General features: G+C 47.4%; 1 protein-coding gene across 1 annotated transcript in view; it reads left to right on the forward strand.

Moving 5' to 3' along the window:
* POLE2 (DNA polymerase epsilon 2, accessory subunit) overlaps nucleotides 1–22,171 on the forward strand; it is a 447,127-nt gene that overhangs the window by 350,538 nt on the left and 74,418 nt on the right. The window contains exons 14-16 of the mRNA XM_085627013.1: nucleotides 3,084–3,143; nucleotides 3,233–3,310; nucleotides 7,322–7,430. Of these exons, the coding sequence (XP_085483139.1) occupies nucleotides 3,084–3,143; nucleotides 3,233–3,310; nucleotides 7,322–7,430 (247 nt within the window). The remainder of the gene's footprint in view (nucleotides 1–3,083; nucleotides 3,144–3,232; nucleotides 3,311–7,321; nucleotides 7,431–22,171) is intronic.

Raw genomic sequence — 22,171 nt, forward strand, 5'->3', positions numbered from 1 at the left:
GCCACCTGAGGTTCGTGTCCGAAGCCCGCTTCGAAGCCTCCATGGTCCGCCTCTGTGGAAAGGAGTCTGCATTTGTCCGTAATATCAGCCCTAATCCACTTCGGGCACTCTGAGTCACGTGATGGCTCAAACACCCTGGATATCTGGAGTCTCTTCTCTGGATATCTGGAGGCTCTTCAGTACATAATCGGAGATCTGGTCTGACGAGTGAGTTGCCTATTTTGGAACTAGGGAATCAAGTGCGAGTACGGCATCAGCTCAACATCCCATAATGCTGGGCAAATCACTTAACTCGTTCCTTAAAAACTATATCAGTGAATCTCACCTTGTATAATGTTATCTGGTGCAAAGTAAAGGGCACCAACGTCCTCGTGCTGGCTTGTGTTGTATACCGCTAAAATCACACAGACAATGAGAGGCCTTCTGCCAGTTCTCAGTTTGGCACTCCGGGAAGTAGCAGGCCTGTGCAGCAGTCTCGCCTGCCCTTGTATGATGATTCAGCAGCAACCAAGTTCATGAGCACCTCTGGAGTGTGGTTACCGCTTATAGGGACTTCTTTAATTGTTTTTATGTGAAACTACCACTGCAAGTAAGCTATCTTTTCTCTTTGTGCAGTTTGCCTTACATCAGATTAACATTGCCATGTAAGTAATAGTCAATATTCTCCCTCACACAGCCATTCACCCAGCCGCGCCTACAACCAGGTGCACATGCATCCACACAATGAAAGCGTCTCTACAATACGTGTAAGCATACCTAACTCCAAACAACACAATTCAAATTCTAACAAACACGCCTTCACGTTTACACCTCCTAAAACATTTATGTCTTACTTTGTCTCGGGCTGGTAGAAGATTTTATTATGCTGGGTAGTCATGGGAAGTCGAGAACTTCGCCCTTGAGGAAAATGGACAAGGCACCCACCTTTGCACAATTCATTGTGACAAAGTAAAACCCTCACCCTTCCTGTTGATGGACACGGAAGGGAACAGAAACGTCTTCAGCCAAACAGAATCAGAATACATTTTATTGATAATTAAAACCATAACAATATACTAAATTGAGCTAAATACATTACACCATAAAATATACATTAAAATATACCTATTACATTTTTTCTAGTTGGAGCAGTGTCACGAACATTCAGTTAGGGTATACAATCTAAATAGTTATATAATGCATAGGGTAATGGACAAAAGACTTGAGACATTGTCTTCAGCCAAACGGGATTTGAAATGCTCGATTCAGTTTCCTGCTCTGCTCTCTTCCTTATTTTATTGTAATGATTTTCCATTTTATTTTCCTTTTGAATTGTTTTCCTCTCATGTAAATGGCACTGAGTATTTCACACACGCAGCAAGCTTTCATTTATGTTGAGCATGGTCTATTATTTTGATCTTTTTTTGGTTTGAGATGGGTGGATAGACAGATGGATGGGATTGATTGATTGAAAAACTTATGGATGGGCCCATAGATGGATTGATTGACGGAAAAAATCTCAATTAACTGAGAAGACTTTGATGAATGGGTAGATGACTGCCTTGGCTGAGAAGAGAGATGGATATTTCTGGGTGCATGGATGAGTGGATGGACAGATGGTTGAGTGGAAGGATGGATGGGTCTGGGTAGGTGCATGGAAGGATGAGCGAACTGATGCTTTGGTGGATAGATTCACACATTCATGGGTATGAACAAACTAGCTGCATACTGTACATATTTTGAACAATTTAGTATTAATCATTTTAGTGAGCCTTGTTCAGGTTAAAGGGTCATAATTGTGTAACAAATGGTCCCTTATATCAGCTTAGTGTCAATATGTTTGCAAGGATTTATAGCTTTAAACAAATGCAGTAACATATTGATGTTTGTACAAAACTCACACTAGTATACAAACCAAAGAACACACATGTACTTTAACATGTATTCGTGTCCACCGTCTACTAACGTACTTTTATATCCCTTCTTGACATACTTAGATGTGTCTCTAAAACTGACCATTTGTCCTGAATTTCTGTCTTTAATTTTCACCCTTAGTCCTCAGTTTTTACAGTCACTGCCCAGAATATGCCCCCCTGGTTGGTGGTCACCCTAATTCCGACCTTCTTGCCATCACCGACCCTCAGAGGATAATAGAATGTTCTACATGCAGCCAGGGACAGAGAGCCGCTAATAAGAACACAGGGTCGCGTCCTTGCTCACAATTGTTGTCCGGCAAGTGGTGCTTGATATCGCCCAATAGCAGTGGCGCCCTCTTCCAACTGGGGCACGATGTTTCCAGTCTGGTTGTTCGTTTACAAATTTTCGTGTTCTAATGTTTTGCCCTTTTCCCCACAGCACATTAATGTATTGAATGAAACACCATCTGCATTTCTGTAGTGACTTTATTTAACATATGAAGCCGGCTGTGCTTTTGTAGTAATTCTATAAATAATATGAAGCCGGTGCTCGGAAGGAAACGAAAGCCTCCTGTATTAACAACATTGAGTAAAGTCCCTCAGCGTTCAGGGACTATTCTTTATTTGGAAATGTATTTTGTCCCTGTTGAAACTTTAAACAAGCATTGGCATAGCCAATAGGTCTCGCCTTTGGGACCTTATAAGTGTTTAGCCATGCAACAGTTGCAAAACTAAATACTTATAAGGTCCCAAAAGCGAGAACTATTGGCTATGCCAATGCTTGTTTCATCTCACTTAAAGCCCTGCTCTTAGCTAAAAAGAAACCTGTCTATAGCAGAGATGCTGCTAGGAGCCTCTTCCCCTGCATAATACCTGTAGCTGTCCTATCAGTATTAAGTATTGCGATTAACAGAACGGACACATAAACCATGACCATGTTAGACTCCAGGACTTACACCCTAGTGTGTGCTTCTACAGGAAAGCAGCAGCATACAGGCTGCATTGCAGTTATAACTCATCAGCATCTAAAGTCAGTTTTTATTTTTAAGTGACTGTGTAGTACTGTGTGCCATAATGAATATGGACACCAGCCAGCAGTTCAAGTCTATCATACAAACATTGTGTCTCTTCCTATTTTACATGACATGCACAGTGTGTTAATAATAACCTACCACATTTGAATTGCAGCAGTCGATTTGTGTTCATTCCTGGTCCTGAAGACCCAGGTCCTAGCTGCATCTTACCAAGGTAAGACCGGTCACTGTTGAACAGTATTGACTACACTGACCAGGAAGAAAGATACGTTATTTACTTGCACAAATGACCTTCTCTTGTAGGCCGCCAATAGCAGAGAATATCACTCGCGAGTTCAGGCAGCGTGTACCTCTTTCCATGTTCACCACAAATCCTTGTCGGTAAGTTGCACAGTTTTTAGATTGGGGAAGGGAGAAGCAAGAAATCATGTGACTGTTTTTTAAGTAAATTTAACTTAGAATAATCACTTTTGATGCACTTCATGTCCACGTTCATCTAGTTATTACCAGTGCCAGGTCTTCACTGTTTATAGTGCTTTCGTCGCTACTGTACTATCTGCACCCCTTAAATCCAGCTTCTCTCAGTTTACCACTGTTTACTAGGGTTAAGAGTACTCTTATTTTTGGCTTGGTTCCAGGAATGTAGCAATTGTGCGGAAGATAGACCTCTCCCCCAAGGTTTCACCCTGATCACCTCTACTGGCTACAAGTATGAGACCTGGACTAATTTCTGGTCTGCACTCTCTCACCACAAGAGCTGAACTGGCACATCCCCATTTTCATCCATCATCAACTTTATTCTGCAATACTGGCATAAAATTACAATATAGAAAAACGTGTAAAACTCAAGACAGATATACACTCAAATTAAAAACATTTCGAACCATTATATCAAAATCAAATTTCATAAAACATGCCATAAAAGAAAAAATGACTTGATTCACCTCTACTGCATATAATACTAAAATGTTAAACAATTTTAAAATGGATACAATACATCAGTAAGGCAAGATCACTTTAAACTTTCGTATCTTCCTAACCGCTAAGGCCTCCTGTATAAAAATAATCACCGCCAAACAAATTTCAGGGGACTTAAGGCGCTGTACGTATAGTAAGTAAACCTGATTTATAATTCCTGATAGCACGTTAGGCGTCACGTCTGCTTACGTTGTGCATTGTATAATGGACAAACTAATATAAAGTGCATAGTGCTCTGAGGAGAGATGTTATCATAAGGACAATTTGGCAGGTCATAAATTAACCACCCTGCTGTGAAAACGCTAATAAAGAGTGCAGGGTACACGAAAAGAATCACGTGAGATAAAATCTATATTGTGGATTACAAATAAGGTTCTAGACTTGAAGTAGTAATTAAAGGGAAATAAATTAAAATGACTGCATGTTTGAAGCATGGTGTCCTTTTCTCGCTGCAATGATCAGAAAACACGTTTTTGATATGCAGCTTGCAATTTGGTTCAATAGATTCTGGTTTGGTACATTGTTTGGGAACTCCCAGATCAGAAAAGGACTGTTTTATATAACTAAGCCATGATATCTTAAGCATATTGTTCAACGGAAGGCAATCTTTGAAAATAATCTTGAAAAGATGCTTCAGCTGTGAGCCAGACCTTGAGCCATAAAAGCAAAGGACATATTCTAACGGAATGCTAAATGTAACTAATCCCCATTTCTGTGTGACAAATGTGCGCAGTGGCACCTTTTGGGACGGAGAGGAGTTTACGTAAGAAATTATTCTCTATTCTTTGCAGTGCCTCAGGGTTGGTATGCCCCAAATTCCGACCTCCTGAAGACCCACTGGAACGCATTCACTCTTGTATAGCTGCAATAACTCCTTTACCGGCCTGTGCCCCAGCCTAGTGGCTGCAAAACGAAGGATTGCCTCTATTGCTCTGGAAAGTTGTGATCTCATACTTGGAAGAAGATCCAATGTAACAAAGTGTCAATCGTGACACCTAAATAATTTAAAGTATTAACCTTGCCCACTACAACCCCCCACCCACCACCCCATATAAAATGTGATTCCGATTTGAAGTTTTTGGGGCCACTTGTCATAACAGAAGATCACTTTTAAATCCAGACTAATGATAGAAACGGTGAATGCATCCAGCCAAGATTGGAGGCACTTTGCAGTTCTCGCATAGAGCAGTGTCTGCATTGGACGTTTCCCCACTTGAGATAAATCGGCCCCTTGTTGAACTAAGTAGCTTTTAAGAGTATTTATATAAAATAAAACAAAAAATGGGCCAAAATACACCCCTGCCGGATGCCCCGTGTGGATCGTACTGGCGCTGTGCACTCACCATTTGGGCCATAGCGTATCCTAAAAAATGGGTCCGTGTGTAATCTTCTCAATAAAGTGACCAGTGCCTCTTCCACACTTACATCTCCCAACATGCCCACCAATTTAGATCGATTTACATTGTCGAAAGCACAGGAGTAGTCCATGAAAGCCATATGCTAGGAACCTCCCTTTTGATGTATTTCCCTATTAAAAGTGATTGATTTAGGAATTGCTCTACTGTGCCAATACAAGATTGGAATCCAAATCACAGCAACACCTTGCTGCTTCAAGGTCGGACATGCCCTCCCATTCTCCTCCCACTGCATATTTAGGACTGACTTCTAAAACGTACAGGCTTGACGAATCAGATTGATGTTACCTGGGACCATACTAAGAGCTTTCCTACATTTCTTGTGCACTGCCGAACAGGCTGAATTGAACCATCTATGTGGTGGCATATTATCAGGATGTTGCTTAGTTTTAGTAACTAAGCAGCGATATATGTAGGAAAATAATATCAAAGCTCTTAATTATAGTACTAGGTTCAGCATCAGGAGTCAAGCAATTACATTTACAGTCAGTATTAGTGGCTACCATATCCTACCAAAAAAGTTGTGGGGCTGGTTTACTCCACTTAATCCTTAAACCCTTGTGTTCTGAAAAATCCATCACCCCCGTTCTTCTGTCTTCATTGACGGTCCTAATATCTAGACTAAAAACCACATAGAGGGGATTATTGATTGCTGATGCAACTTGCTATAATTTTAAAAATCCGCAAGTAAAACACTTAAATCCTGGGCTAACAAACTGACATTAATAATACAGCCTTGACCGGAGGCAGTGAAGGTTGGAATATACAATTCACTTGCCAATAAAAAGTCGCTGGCAAATACAAAGTTTTTTTGTTTTTTTTTACTATAAGCCCATTTAAAGCTTCTACCGAGGAGGTATGTATAAAATGGGTAGAATCTTCGCCCTTTGTATCAACTAATCCAATTCCTTACGTTGATGCATGTGCCCCAACGGCCCTTGTTTTCAGTAGTACAATTGCTTAGAGTAGGAACAATAACCTTAGCACTGGGCTGAACTTGGGCCACAATGGATGGATCCATTACATGGAGGTGGGAGTCATCAGATCCATGTGTGGTTTTGCAGTCACTCATTGTTTTATGTGGTATCGACGGATGCAAATCGATTTTGTAGCTAGAGGTTAAAACCAGAGTGCATGTTTCGCCTACCCAAAGGGCACTCAAAAGGAGGAAAATTGGGTTGATAATAAGAAGATGGCCTATAAAAATACACCAATGGTGCCCAAATATTAAAGCTTTTTGTGCACATAAAGTTGGAAATATGAAGAGAACTATTTTTTGGGTGGGTGGAAGAAGGCAGGACATTAGACAAGAATGAAAAAATAGAAGTTTAATAGCACTTTTGCATCAGATTTTCTTGTGCATCTACTCACAGCTGTTACAATTCTGTGACGAACATGCTTTCACAAGTAAGAACTCCTGGAAATCTGTGACTGACTTTTTTGAGGGTTACGGAAAATCTTTCAGAATTCCAAGGAAGTAGAAAATTGGCTCCTAATGCGCGAGTTAAACCAGTGAAAGAAAATGTCCGATTTTGTCAGCAGCCGTTTGTGAACTGGGTCAGAATCTCTTAAGTATTGTCCAGAATTCTTTCTTTAGCCATATTACTATAACCCTCTGTACTTGGCACTTCATTATTTATTTATCGGAATTAAAAGGCTGGATTGCCATGCCTGGATTGCAATCTGTGATACATGATATTTGTACATGTCCAGACCTGTGATCTTAACTAGCCACTCTTTCTTACTGGCTCTAGTCAGAACCACAGGAATCTGAGAAGAAGTGCATGTATCGGTGCGCAAACACTTGATCACAGCAGCGTCTGTGGGATGTAGAGACATTGAAAGTGATTACTAGGCTTACAATCAGTTGATCGCAACCTAGGAAAGCAGTACAGATATCCTGTTTCAGTGTTGACCAGAAATCCCTATGTGCATGTCCATGGTTCTGTACGATGTGAAAAGTGTGAGTGACATCTGTGATGTTTTTCTTTCTTCTCAGAATCCAGTATTGCACTCAGGAGATGATTTTCTTTCGTGAAGATATTGTAAACAAAATGTGTAGAAATTGTGTGCGGTTTCCAAGTTCCAGCTTGGACATTCCAAACCATGTAAGTGAAGAATGTGCTCCCACACCTATATTAATTGTGTACTAAATGCTTGCCTTTGCTGAGTGGTCAGTGCTCTAGTCTCTCACTTTGGTAGAACGGTGGTTTTGTGTGGGAGAACATCTGTTGGAGGCTTTCTCTATCTAGAAAAGGAGATTTTGCATAAACTTTGTAACCACTGTTATCGTGATTTAGTATGAACAGAAAAAACTGCATCATGCTTTTTGAATAATGGATTAAGGTAATACGTACACAATGCTTATAGAAGATTATGGTTTACTGTGTTCAGTCTCAATATCCACCAACATTCTAATGGGCAACTTCTTGGATGTTTATTTAACATTATTTGTTACAAATGTATACTATGACTAGCTGATCCCTGTGGAGAGGTCTTTTGAAATCATTAGTGGGCTAGTAGTGCACAGGAGAGGGTGCTGAAGCTTTCTGTAGAAGTGCCTTCCCTTCTAACATTATGAGAGCAGAGGTGGTCTGAGATTAAAAGTGGGTGAAGGTGGCATGCAAAGAAGTTTTACGTTTTCTCTTGCCAGCTACTCCTTCTTTCTTGTACCTATCTGTGCTCAGGCGCTGCCGGGGACAAGGGTCCTTCAGATGCTCAAAAGGGACTGTATCTGGGAAAAATGGATGAGAACGGTCAAGTGAGGGAGGTGTAAATCCTGCTTGAGCTTGGAACAAGATGAAGATTGGGGCAATACTGGACTTCATCTATTCACCTATTCTCCCACTGCCTTATTATCCAAGACTGAGTATGAGGCATGTGAAGAAAGTGGTGGCTCAGCTGCACTCTCTTAATTTATAGAAGTAGGCAAATTTATACTCGGTCAGTAACTTAATCACTTTCAGTATAGTCATAGGCAAAGCACAAATACACCTCTTGGTGCCTTCCTATATTATTGCCTTCAAATCGCATGCAGGACTGAGTTTTCTACCTTCTGTTTTGAACACACTGCACTGGAAGCAGTAGAACAGCTGATGGCTGCTAAATTGACAATGCGTTTAATATCGCTCCTATGCTTCCATGCAGGAAGAGGCCCCAAGTTTCTGCCCTACCAAAGGATCAAATGACTAAAATAACTGAAGAAGACTAGAAATGTTGCTGCACACAAACGGGCAAGCCCCTGAGTTACTGCATTATCCATTTTAAGTTTCTGCACAGGTTTTATAATATTCCTAAGAGTATGTGGAGGTGTGGGATTAGGGAGGATTCTAATTGTGACAGATTTGGGATGCCAGAGGCTGTCTTTTTGCATTTGGCCTGGTGTTACCATGGAGATCATATATATTTGTGTGAAGTTATGACATCCCTTTCCAAGATGATAGAGAAGTGCCAATGGATCCTAGGATTCTACTGGGTGGCTGGGTGAAAGATATGCCTAAAGCAGTCTGGAAATTCACAGGCGTGTCACTTGGGTTAGCTAAAAGACGTTGCTCGTCAGTGGGAAGGAGGCCAACTTACATGGTACAATTATTATCTTATAATTATTGGATGAAGGCTCTTATCTATACTCCGAAAGGATGCGTCCAGACCCACTTGCTTTTTGCTGAAGTGCGGGTTGATATTAAATAATGTGAAAAAATGTGTAATAGGAGGAGGGCCTTCAGCTTATATTGTTTCTGTATTTATATGGGTTGTATATGGGGTGGAGATCATAGAACCAGTGTCAATAGTAACATTCAAGATGAAAAGGGAATTGATGAACCATCCTTATTGCCACATTTGTCTGCTTTCTACATCTTTAACCAAGTTTGGAACTTGAGAGCAGCAACATTTATTTCTCATACCCGAGTATTGCAAACTTTACATTGTAAACCATGTTTGATGCACCATGTCTGTGCCTATGTGTTAATATGCTGGGAAGTTAAAATCCAATAAATAAACTGGATCACATTATGTGGGTAGAAGGCCCTCCATAATACTGTTTGTATTCCCTTCTTATATTGAAGATTTGCGTTTTTTAACTCAATTGTTGCTGAAGTTGAAGTGAAGGACATATAGGCCTGAGATGGCTATTGAAGAAAGATGTACTTATTAAAACAATGAAATTTCTCTGTCCGAAAACAATTATTTGAAAGTACATTAAGCTGTACATTTCAGAGAGTAAAAGGTAAGCAAAGCTACCTGAAAAAAATTATATTTCATTGTTTGGAATTGAATATGACATTTCTCATACTAAAGTCCATATTAATAGCCATTTGGTATAGGCTTCACAAAAAGTTTTTTGGTTTTTTTACATTAATGTATATAAACCCTGCCCGAGAGCTCAAAAATATTTGCACTTGCCTATGTACATAAAAGAAAATGGAATTCATTATCTTTAGTAAGACTAGTAGTAGTGGTTGGTAATTTGGTAATCCAGAGAACTTTGTTTTCTTGTAACATCTGCTTCCTACCTCTTTCTGGATGAATTAATGTGGTCTCAGAATGCAACACATTAGTTTTTATTTGTTGAAACATTTTTTATTATTTTCCAAAACAACAATGACTGTTCATTACACCACAGGTCCCCGTGTTCATTAAGGGTACCTTCCCTCCCAACCCCAACTCGTCTCCTCCCCCCCCACCCCCATGTCAGTGCGCCCCCGTCCCCTCCTTCTCCCCCGGTGTGCCCCCCCTTCCAAGGAGATCAGTTACAGTTGCTCACCCCTTCTCTGTGTAGGCAAACCGTCCCTCTTGTCCATGCCTCTGGTATATAGCTAGGGATCTTCTTCCTTCCCATCTCCTCTCATTCCCCAGTTCCCCTCGTCTCTGGCCGATCCGACGTGCTCCCTCCTTCCCCTTCCTCAGATATCAGCCCCTGGAGCTCCACTACCAACGCTTCCCATGCCCTGGCCGTCGCTAGCGCTTTCTCATCATCTCGTCTCAGAGCCAACTGCACCCGGAGCGTACCCTCCGCCCCCGCCCATCTCACTAGCGCTGCCCTCCACCGCAAATAGCTAGGCCCTCCCCTAGCTTTCCAGTGCAGGGTCAATTCTCTCTTAGCTAAGATCAACCCCAGATCATAGAACCTGCTAGTGACCTTCGTGCGGCGGGTGTGGGGGAACCATAGCAACAAGCAAGTCCCCATCTCTGGAGTGATAGAGCGGTCTGTCACCTGATTCAGGCAGTCCACTACCTCAGCCCAATAATCGCCAAACTGCGGACAGGCCCAAAACATGTGGCGAAAATCTGCCCCCTCTCCCCCACACCGAGGGCATGGAGATTGTGTTCCACCAAAATATTGCAAGACCTTGGCCGGCGTCAGATACGCCCTATGTAACGTGAAAAACTGAACTAACTGGAACCGGGCGTTCCGAGTTCCCTTCCAGGCCCTCCGCACTAGTGTAGACCATGTGGTCTCTGGTATCGTTTTCCCGAGGTCCGTTTCCCACTTTTCCCGCAGAGCGGCCAGAGGGTGCAAGCCCTCCGTCGACAATCTGCGGTACAGGCAAGTAATGGCTTTGGCCGTCCCTGCCGCCATCAAAACATATTGACAACCCGCCGCGGTCGGGGGTTCCGACAGCCCCATATTCCAATGCTTCTGTATGCTCGCCACCAGAGCCGCATGGAGCAGAAAATCCCCCTGCGGGAGCCCGTAGACATCCTGTAAGTCCTGGAAGGGCAATAACACACCGTCTCGGAATAGGTCCCCTACCATCTGTACTCCCAGCTCCTCCCAATTCGCTAGCCCTGACCAATCACCCCCATGCGGGAGCGCGGTACACATCCCAAGAGGGATTTCCGGAGCGTACGGGCGGACTATAGCTGCCCGCCTCTGGCACCTATTCCAACACTGCCGGAGGGTGCGTTCCTCCAGGGTCAGCTGAGTCAAATCCAGTCGCTGCTGGAGAACTATAAAGGCCAGCACATGCCGTGGGATCAACCTGTCCTGCGGGCCCTCTGGGCCTCTATACTCGCGGGCCACCGCCTGCGTGAGCCACTGAAGCTGGGCCGCCGAATAGTACCATTCAAAGTCGGGGGCAGCCAGGCCCCCCTCCGCTCGTGGCCGCCGCAACGTGGCCAGCGCCACCCGCCGCCGTCCCGACCCCCAAATGAAACCCGTCGAAAGTGCCCGTAATCGCGCGAAATACGACGCCGGGATCCATATAGGAAGTGTGCGGAAAAAATAGAGAAGGCGTGGCACCATTTTCAGCAATGCCACCCTCCCGGCACATGAGAGCGGGAGTGTACTCCAAAATCCCATACTACCCCACAGCCCCCGAAGCGCCCTACCAATATTCCCCTCCAACAAATCTGCCTGGGTATGATAAATGTTAACCCCCAGGTAGCGCAGGCAGCTGCCCTCCCATCGGATGCGTCCCTCCGTCTGCCGTGTCCCCCCGTCGTGTGACAACGGAAACAAACACGTCTTACCCCAATTCACCTTCAGTCCGGACATGCGACCGAACTCCTTCAACAGGGCGACCGCTCCCTTCAGCGCATCAGTCGCGTCCCTCAAAAACAACAGCAGGTCGTCTGCATACAGGGAGATGTAGTGGGCGTCCCCCCTCAGGGAGACTCCGGAATAAGCACACCCCTGTCGGGCGTGAGCGGCCAGCGGTTCAACAGCCAGCGCGAACAACAAGGGGGATAGGGAACAGCCCTGCCTCGTCCCCCTCCGCACATGGTAGGAGGCCGAGATAGTAGTCCCCGTCTTCACCCGGGCCGTGGCCCCACTATACAGCAAGGTGGTCCAACGTACAAAGTCCTCCCCCAAACCGAACTCCCGCAGCACTCGATACAAATATGGCCACTCCACACTATCGAAGGCCTTTTCTAAGTCGACCGACAGTGTACAGGCCTCCGGGTATTCATCCCGGTCCAGTTCCATCACCCGCAGCAGCCGTCGAATGGAGGTGGCCGTGCTGCGTCGGGGAATGAAGCCCGCCTGATCCGGGTGGATCAAGGCGGTCATGTGGGTCAGGAGGCGCAACGCCAAAATGCTACTCAGAATTTTGTAGTCCACCGTCAGCATAGAGAGCGGGCGGTATGCTGTGCGCGCACCCGCCTCCCCACCGGGTTTCAGCAAGGGTATCACGATCGCCTCCCGAGCAGAGGCGGGCAACTGTCCCAACCCCCATGCCTCGCTATACAGGGCTTGTAGCTGCTGTGCCAGCAGATCCGGGTAGGCCGCATAAAACTCGACAGGCAATCCATCTGCTCCCGGGGTCTTTCGCCGAGCCATATGCCTAATTGCCACTCGGATTTCGCTCATCGTAATCGCGCCCCCAAGGCCCTTTCTAGCGTCCGAATCCAGTCGAGGCAGGTGGGCTGCCAACAGAAAATCAACAAGGCCCTCAGGTTCCCGCTCCATAGTACTAGCATATAACCCAGTATAATAGCTTGCGAACCGCATATTAATGCCCACCTGGGAGTAGACCGGGACCCCCCCCTCCTCTACCAGAGTGAGTATAGGGTCACCGCGCGCCGTCGGGTTCGCCAACCACGCCAGGAGGGAGCCCACCTTATCCCTTTCCGCATGCGCCCGCACCAGATAAGATCTATGATCATAACAACGAAGCTGTTCCATGCAGACCGCCACGCGCTCCCGCGCCTCTACAACCCCAGCCACCTCCCCGTCCCCCCCCCTGATGCGCCCGCTCCGCCTCCCGTAACTGCGCCTCCGCTCCGTCCACCCCTTTTAACAAGGCCCTCCGCACCCCGGCTGTGGATGATATGCAAGCCCCCCGGACGACCGCCTTAAACGCATCCCATTCCGTCGCTCGGTTCGCCGCCGTCCCTGAATTGGGCCCAAAAAACTGTGCTATACAGTCACTGATCTCAGCCCGGAACACCGAGTCCTCTAGCAGCAAGGGGTTAAGGCGCCAAGTAGGGATCGCTTGCCTCTGCCTGGACCATTGCAGCATCCCCATGCATGGGTTATGGTCCGATACGGTCCTGGCTAAATATTCACTATGCCGCATCAAAGGCTGAACATCCGGTGAGCACAATATGCCATCCAACCTGACGTGCAACTCGTGAGGAGCCGAGTAGAATGAGTAATCCCTGTCGTGCGGGTGCTAGGTATGCCATGTGTCCACCAAGCCCCAGGTATCTTGCCAAGCCCGCCTGCTTTTGGCCACCCTACAAACCGCCGACTGTGCAAGGGGCGGATGGGACCTGTCCAACTCAACATCCAGCACTGAATTGAAATCCCCACCCAACACCACCGCCCCCGTCAAATACTCCGCCAGCTGACCCGACAGTCTGGAAAAGAAAGCGGCCTGGTCCATATTGGGGGCATACACACTACACAGAGCTATATCCCTCCCATCCAGTCGCCCCTGCACTACCACAAACCTGCCCTCTGGGTCTACTAGCGTTCTGAGAGGCTGAAAAGGGACCCCCGCCCTCACCCAAAGCAGGGCACCCCGGACAAATTTCGAAAATGTTGTGTAATACAGTTGGCCCCTCCAGCGTCTATGCAACGCCCTCCCCTCTTCTCTGTCTAAATGGGTTTCCTGGAGGAATGCCACCTTAACCCCTCTCCGCACTAGGTACGCGTGGACTTTATGCCTCTTCACCATAGAGGTGAGCCCTCTCACATTCCAAGTTATAACTCGCAATTCAGGGGGGGTCCCCATCCCATCGTTGAACCAACCACCCCTTGCGGGTCCCCCGAGGCACACTGACAAACCCCATAAATCTCACAACTACCCAACTCCCCGAACTCCCTCCCCTCCCCAGAACAGGTGCTAAACCGCAGTTACCCATCCAAATACTAGCCCCAACAGCAACCAAACTCTCTGGTAGCCACCAGAGTCTCACTTTGAGGTGGTGGCTCACTGCCAGACGGGCTTGACGACAGTCCTCATCTAAGCATCCTTGCCCAGTCTCAACCGGTCATCCCCCAGCGCTCCGCTCCATTTAGGCCCCCCACTCTCTCCCCGCCAGGCCCCTCACGACCAGCCACAGAGCCCCATCCCAAAGCAGCACTCCCCCCAACCCCGCATGGCCCCGTCCGGCCTCACTCTCAATGCATCTCAGCTCCACATTGTCCGTGCCCTCCCGGCCGGGTCCCGAAAGCCCTTCAAACCTTCAAGCGTCCAGCAACTCATCAGCAGTCCCAGGGGTTACATCAGGTAACATCTCCGCCTCCCCTTCAGCGCCATCAGATTGGGAGTCCTCAGTGCCCCTCCGGGAGCCCGATTCCTCGCTGGGTTGGGAGGCTGCCGCCCCGGAGATCTCAGAGACCGCTCGCAGAGCAGCCCGCCGCTCCAACACCGTTTGGGATGCTCCAGGCGACCGGACCCTCGCCTGCCGCGCTTTGTTGCGTCTGCTACGACGGGGCTTTGCCAGTGCCCCCGACGGTCTCCCTCCATCCGTGTGCGCCGCCGCACGGGTCCTGGCCGCCTCCAGCCAGCTCCAAGCCGCTGCGGGGTCGGTGAAGAACGATGTCGCACCATCCAGCACCACTCGGAGGCGTGCCGGGAACAACAAGGAGTACTGCAGCCCCTCGTCCCGCAGTGCCTTCTTCACCGCCTGAAAGGAGGAGCGTCTGCGCTGGACCTCCATGAGATAGTCCGGGTAAATGGAAACCGGGACATTCTGCACCTGGAAGGGGCCCCGCGTTCGAGCCCTCTGTAGAATGACGTCTCGGTCCTTGTAGTGCAGCAGGCAGGCTACCACTGGCCGGGGCGGACGGCCCGGATCCGGGGGCCGAGCAGGCACCCTATGCGCCCTCTCCAAGGTGTAGAACCACGTGAGCCCCTCCGGCACCACCACCTCTTGCAGCCAGGTCTCCAAGAAGGCCAGCATGTCACCCCCTTCAATCTTTTCTGGCAGACCCACCACTCGAATGTTATTGCGGCGGTTACGCCCTTCAGCGTCCTCGGCCCTCTTTTCCAGGACCACGACCCTCCGCAGGAGGTCCGCTGTCTGGCCCTCCGTCACCTTCTGAGCTGGGGCCATCGAATCCAACCTGTCCTCCGTGTTCTTAACCCTATCCACCAGCTTCCTGTGGTCCGCCCGAAGCAGCCCCAGATCTGTGGACACTTGGGCAATGTCCGCCTGCAACGCCGACTTCGTATCCGCTATGGCCTGGAGGATTTGGTCCAGCTGTCGCTGCTGGAGGCCCACCGCTGCGTCCGCACTCGTTCCGCCCTCCCGGCCGGCGACAGTGTCCCCCGTCGGGTCCGCCGGGTTCCCTCCCAGCTTGGGACGCGGCTTGCCCATGCTTCGGCGCCTGACACTCGCAGGCCGGCACAAGGCCTAATCCACGGGATATCTGTCAGCACTCAGGCCCCGCGTTCCTCACATCCACTGCGGGGACCCTCTCTGCACCGCTTCCGATCCACTCCCCAGCCGGGGTGTCCCCGCCGTCCTCCCCGGGGCACCACGATGACCCAGGCCCCCACCGCACACCAGCGGTCACGAACTCCGCCGGGTCCCAGGCCCGCAGCCCCGGGTCAGATAGTTCTGCACCTCAATGTCTCTCTCAGGGCCAGTCACCTCCCCCGCGGCCCCGTCTGCCTGCCAGCCGCGCTGGGTCCGCTGTCCGCTGCCTCCGCACCTGCACTAGTGGACCTCGCCTCCGCCACAGGCCCAGCTCCTCTCTCCTGTGCGCCGCTCCACCACTGGGCAGCCCTCGGTGGCAGCGCCGGTCAGGGGCCCGCAGCTCCGAGCCTTCCGCCGCGGGCACCCACCTCCGCACTCCGTCTTCCACCAGCAGGCGACCGGCACTTCCTGCTGCGCCCGCCGGGTTCCCCGCACTTCCGGTCGGCCTCCAATGCACCGTGGGCCACGGCTGCCCGTCCCCTCGCAGGCCGCCCAAGATGGCCGGCAGCCACCCGCCTCCACCGCGTTTGTTGTCGCGGCGCCAGCCCTCAGCGCCACGAGCCTGGCGGTCGGTCCACTCCAAGGGCACAGACCAAACGGGGGAAGCCCTCCAGAAGCTCCGGAGCGCCGGGGGCACCTCTCTTCACTGGATTTTAGCCGGGCGGGATGCGGAGCTCCTTGCTCACGCGTCCATGCCCGTCGGCTGCCAAGCCACGCCCAACACATTATTTTTTATGACTGTATTTTCAGGTTTGTATACAAAATAGGAATACATTGGGTAACTAGGTCTCTATTACATAAAGGATGATTTGAGTTATGGATGGAGGTCTGTGCCCATTAATCAAATGTAATGAAAGGAATAATAATTTTCAAAACTCATGTTCTGTTGTGCTTACTAAGCAGAATATGCTATTTTAATTGCTTCTTTTCAACAGTGAAGTCATACGAAAACAACACCCGACACGTGTTTCGCCCGATGGCCGATTGGCATTGGGCTGTCTCAAGGCAAAGTGTCTGTTGTGTGGTCCTATAGCTTCTATTTAGAAGATTTAGCAAAGTGGCCTCTGTTGTCCCAGGAACAAGACTGCAGAGACCACTTTGCTAAATCTTCTTAAAAGAAGCTATAGGACCGCATAACCTTTGCCTTGAGAAAGCCCTCGGCCAATTGGCCATCGGGTGAAGCACGTGTCCGCTGTTGTTTTCGTGTGATTTCACTGTTAAAAAGAAGCGTGGTTGGTCTTTCTGGAGGATGTTTTTCTCTTTTGTGTGTCTGAGGTATGACTTAACTGCTTAGGTGCTATAGACGTGCTAGAGACGTCCATAGCACCAGTCTCAGGTGCTATGGACGACTCCAGCACTTCCTAGCACTTGCAGCACTATATCACTCTGGTGCTCGCACCAGATGATTTTCCTTTAATTTATTTTAGCTTGGGAAGACCTTCACCAGTAACTGAGGCTGTTTTTTCTCTGAAATGCTAATTAGCGTGCTGACATGATTTCAGAGTAAGTGATTTAAGCTGATCGTCTCTTTTCACTTTCACTGCGTTGGTGCTCAGGGGCATATCTCAGCCCCCTGAGCATCGATGCAGGTGGGAGGGGTATCATTGGAGAGGGGGGAATCTCCCCTTTCCAATGGTATCTTTCCCTAGTGGATCCCTGCTTGGGGAACACCATGGGGGGCGATCCCCAAGCATAGATCCATCTACTAAACATCAGGGACTATTTTCTGAGGGGGGTAGCTCCCCCTTTGCAATGGGCTAGTGCTCCCCTCTCCCCTGGTCCTAAAGTCTTTCTGGTCCCCCCATTCCCCTCCCCCCAGGGGGAAGGGCAGAAACTCCACTAGATACCAGGGACTATTTGTTTTGTACCAAAATGGGTGATGGTGGCCCTCCTAGCCACTGGGCTTAGCCCCCACTCACCAACGTAAGCCCCAGCAGTCTTTCTGCTCCCTCCTTCTGGGGAAGATAGGTGTTTCCCGGCAATCTGCCCCCGGTGGTGGGCAGAAAGCCCATGATACCATCAGGAAATGTATTTGGAAAGGGGGGAGAGAACTGCCCCCCTGGCAGTGGGCTAATGCTCTCTCCTCCTCCAAGGCCTAAATGTCTTCCCACTAGACAACAGGGATTTTGTTTGGGGAAAAATAGGTGGGGTCAGCCCTCCCAGGCATCGGGCCAAGCCCCCCAACAACCCGAAAAACCTCAGTAGCCTTTCTCCCCCCCCCCCCATCAGGGGCAGATAGTAGGTGTCTTCCTCCAATCTCCCACGGCGGGGGCAGAAATCACACTAGACTGCCAGGCGGTGTATTTGGAGGGGGGGTTTGGTAGCCCCTGCATTGGGCTAATGCTCCCCCTCCTCCCAGGCCCAAATGTCTTTCTGCCTCCCGAGGCCAGATTGCTGATCATTACCTCCAGTCTGTCCTTCTGTTAGGGGGACAGCAATCCCACTAGACACTAGGGAGGTTTTTTAATGCTACAAGGTTTGGGGATGGCCCGCCCACCCGCCCACACATCAGACCTAGCCTCCACCTTCCATATGATCCCAACTGTCTTTCTGCCCCTCTGGGAACTAAATAATCCCCATCTTTATGGCAAGAAGGGAATGTTTTTATTTCTTAAAAACATTTTTTTTTAAATTATTTTATATGGGTACCGTAGCGGCTGCTACCGAACAGGGCTGGCGGGACGGAGGGAGGGGGTGGGAAATGAAAATACATTTTAAAAAAAGCACTTACCTATACCGCCGACCGCCGCCTCTTCTCCCTCTGACCTCCTTCTGCAGGAAGCACACAGCCTCCCAGAATCCCCTGACCAATCACAACGCTGCCTTAGCAGCGTTGTGATTGGTCTGAGCACTGGGGGTCGGTGCTCAGACAGGGGCTGGCAGGCTGTGCATGTTCTCCATGCAGGCTGTATTACATGCAGCGTGCGCATGAGGGGTTAGCCGGCCGGAGACCACCGGCCAAACCATCATGCGCACTTTAGGTGCTGCCACCATTGCTCCCCCTGTGACGTGGGAGCCCAGACCCACCCCTCTGGCTTCAGCTGCAAGCTGAATACAGAAAACTAAATGGTAATAACAAGCTTTACTATCATTTTATATTTTGTATTCAGCTTGTAGTTCAAGCAGTGGGGTGACGCTCCTCTGCCTAAGTGGAGGAGCCGCCACTGTATGGGTTCCTGAATTGGGCCAAGTTCAATTATCGTACTACTTCTATGCTGAATGACTTCACTTTTGAGGCTCTGGTCAGCTGCCACCTAGAGAAACCTACCAAAGCCAGGCATTTTTGAAAACTAAACTCCTAGGTCAGTCCAAGATGGTGTGCATTGGATGGATCTCATGACATTTTCTTACACACAATGCCCTGCAAATCTTAAACTTTGACTAAAATTGTATATTTTCCTTGCATTTCTCTGACATTAACTTCCGGAAACCTCAGGGATCCACAACATTCCTACCACCCTGCCTTCCTTCACTTGCCCCAATAAAAATGTTGCCTCACTTGTATGACTGGGCCTAGAGTCATTGGTACAAAATTCCCAAAATGCAGTGTAGAGAAAACGCCAATAGGGGTAGCTCTAGTGTTTTGACCCAGGCTTGGTGGCCACACAGGGAATCTTACCAAACCCAGACATTTCTGAAAAAACTAGACATCCTTGGTAGTCCAGGGTGGTGTGCCGCGCTTGGATTCCACAACATTTTCGTACCCACAATGCTGTGCAAATCTCAAAGTTTGACTAAAATCACACTTTTCCCCTGCATTTCTATGACATAAACTTGGAAAACTCAAAGATCCACAAGATTCCTACCACTCCGCATTCCACTACTTGTCCCAATAGAAATGCTACCCCACTTGTGTGACTTGGCCCAGTGTCCCCAACAGGCACAAATCAAACCGGGTCAATAAGAGTCACTCTGCGAGACTCCCATTGACCTTGGTTTGATACATGCCTCCTGCATGCACTAGGGCAAGCCACACAAGTGAGGTAGCATTTTTATCTGGAGTAGTTGGAGAGCGCTGGGTGGTAGGAATTTTGTGTATTTCTGCCACAACTCCACTGAAACGATCGACTAAGGTAGTATGATTGTCTGTATTAAAGGTTGCCGACAGGTCTAGAAGCACGAGGCCATCTCGAAAACCCTGATCTTGGATGGACCGTAGTTCATCAATAGTAGTCACAAGGAACGTTCCTGTGCTGTGCCTCAATCTTAAGGCTGTATATGACCTGGCAAAAGCATCATTATTGCAGAGAATGGAGGAAAGTCACTTGGAAGGGGGCTGCACCATAATTTTAGAGACGGTCTACAATAGGGTAATGGGTTCCAAGTCTCTGGTAAAGATATTCTTTTATGAACATTGTTGCTACTTTTAGTATAAAATATAATTATAAAGGAAGTGGCCTAAAAATGACATTCATTAAAATTACATTCCTTTTGATGGTGTTACACATGTACTAATAGCATTGTTTGAAAATTGTGTCATCTGTTGAAGAGCAATTTTTATTAAACCTAGTTCTATGTGATTTAATATATATATTTCTACAATACAATTTCTGACTATGCATTTGAATCTATATGGTTCAAAATAATTTAAAACAAATTAGACACAATTTGGACAGATGGATTTAATGATAGGTTTTTATGAACAAATACTACATGTCCGTGCCACGCACAGTTTTCTCATCAAGAATTTGATTGCATTATTACAGTGATATTATCAATGATGTCTTAGAATATGTCATGAGTGATGTAATATGTGGGGTAATTAGCAGTGCATGTCAATGGCACGACTTATAGTTCCCTTAAGATATGAGTTATAGTTAGTTGAGATTACTATAACTGGTGAATTTAAGTGGTTTTGTATATTTAAATCGGTATTTTGTAACTGACATTCTCATCAAACTATAACATCACTACAACCTGGGATTTTTCAGTGACTTTCTATGTTTTTTTAATTTAAAGTAATATTCAATTACCATACTTGAAGCCGAACACCGCCTCCAATTTTGTGCGGCTGGGGGTTGGTCTCAAACACAGGTCTGCGGCCAGGTTCTGCATCCAACCCCTCCCCTGCAGGCCGAATCCCCATCCCCTCAGGCACATAACCCCCTATATATAAAGCAGATCTATCTTCTTTCTCCAGAACACACCAATAATTTTAACCAAATGTATATTGCAATAATTCACACAATTCAGTGTTTATCAATATTGACTATTAAAAAATATTTAATAAAGTTGTATTAAAATACTTGTCTTAGACTCTTTCTTTTTACATAGTTTTTAATATTACATTTTATAGGTGAAAAATGTTAAAATAAATAGAGACATTTTTTTCTTTTAATATTTTTCAGCCCAAAAATGCAATCATTAAAACAACCACGAGAGAAGCTTGTATCCTTTTTATACATCCCCATGCCACATAAAATGCAGCCATAGAACCAGCTCCTAGAGCAGGGTTCTTCAACATGGGGGCTCAAGTTATCCCAGAGGGCGTGAGGGGGGGGTCCCGCCCAAAGAAACATTATGAAGAGTGCTTTGTTTTAAGTGGAAAATAAGCTTCTCTGTCATTTATATCCTAGTTGGGAGTGTGTGTCAAAAAAGGAAAGGACTCCAAATATTCTTCAAATCCTTAACCCCCCCCCCCCCATTTCTAATAATCACACTGTAGATACGTTTACATGTTAGTAAGGCCTGCCTGACCAGAATTGTATGTTTGGCAGTCATGTATTAGATTGCATTTTTAAAACAGTAAATGAACTTAACTGCAATGTTTCAATAAGTCTAAGCATATTTAAACATTGTCTATTTAATAGAATAATTGTAAAAAAAATTCTAAGGGGGGTGGCCTGGTGATTTTTGTCTTCACTTAATGGGTGTGGTATTAATATGTTTGAAGACCACTGCCGTAGAAGGTGCAGCACTCCCAGCTGTAGAGCAAAAGCTCCAGCCTAGGAAGTGCTTAAACAAATATATGGTAAGTTCTCCTGGGGTCATGGTTTCAGAGACTTACTGTTTTTTCTCCAATGTTGCTGGGGGGCTGCAGACCTCCCTGCACCCCCCCCACAACATAAACAAATTGTGGTGCTCCTGCCTCTTCTTGGGACATCACCAATAACAAAAAATATGTAAATGGCCCTGGCTAGTCATTATGGGGCGCTCCTGGAGGGATCAGTGAATAATAAATGAGCGGCTGTGGCCATTTGTTTATTAATCACTTTCTGTGAGTTAAAAAAAAAAACTATGGGTGTCCTGGTCCCATTTAAGATCCTAACTGCTTTTTTTATAGGGGTGCAGGGGAGTCCCAGGGCCCCCACAGCCCAGTTGGTTCCCTGCAAGTAGCCCCATTTCTCGTGTCTGCGCAAGACCTGGTATTTACATTTTTTATTTACCCAGACCATTATTCTTGTTGGAGGTTATGGGGGGAGCTCCAGGGCCTCCATGGCTCCACTGTGGAACCAACCCTTTTTCTTTAAGT

Source organism: Triturus cristatus, chromosome 9 (assembly GCF_964204655.1).
Source record: "Triturus cristatus chromosome 9, aTriCri1.1, whole genome shotgun sequence".
Taxonomy (NCBI): Eukaryota; Metazoa; Chordata; class Amphibia; order Caudata; family Salamandridae; genus Triturus; species Triturus cristatus.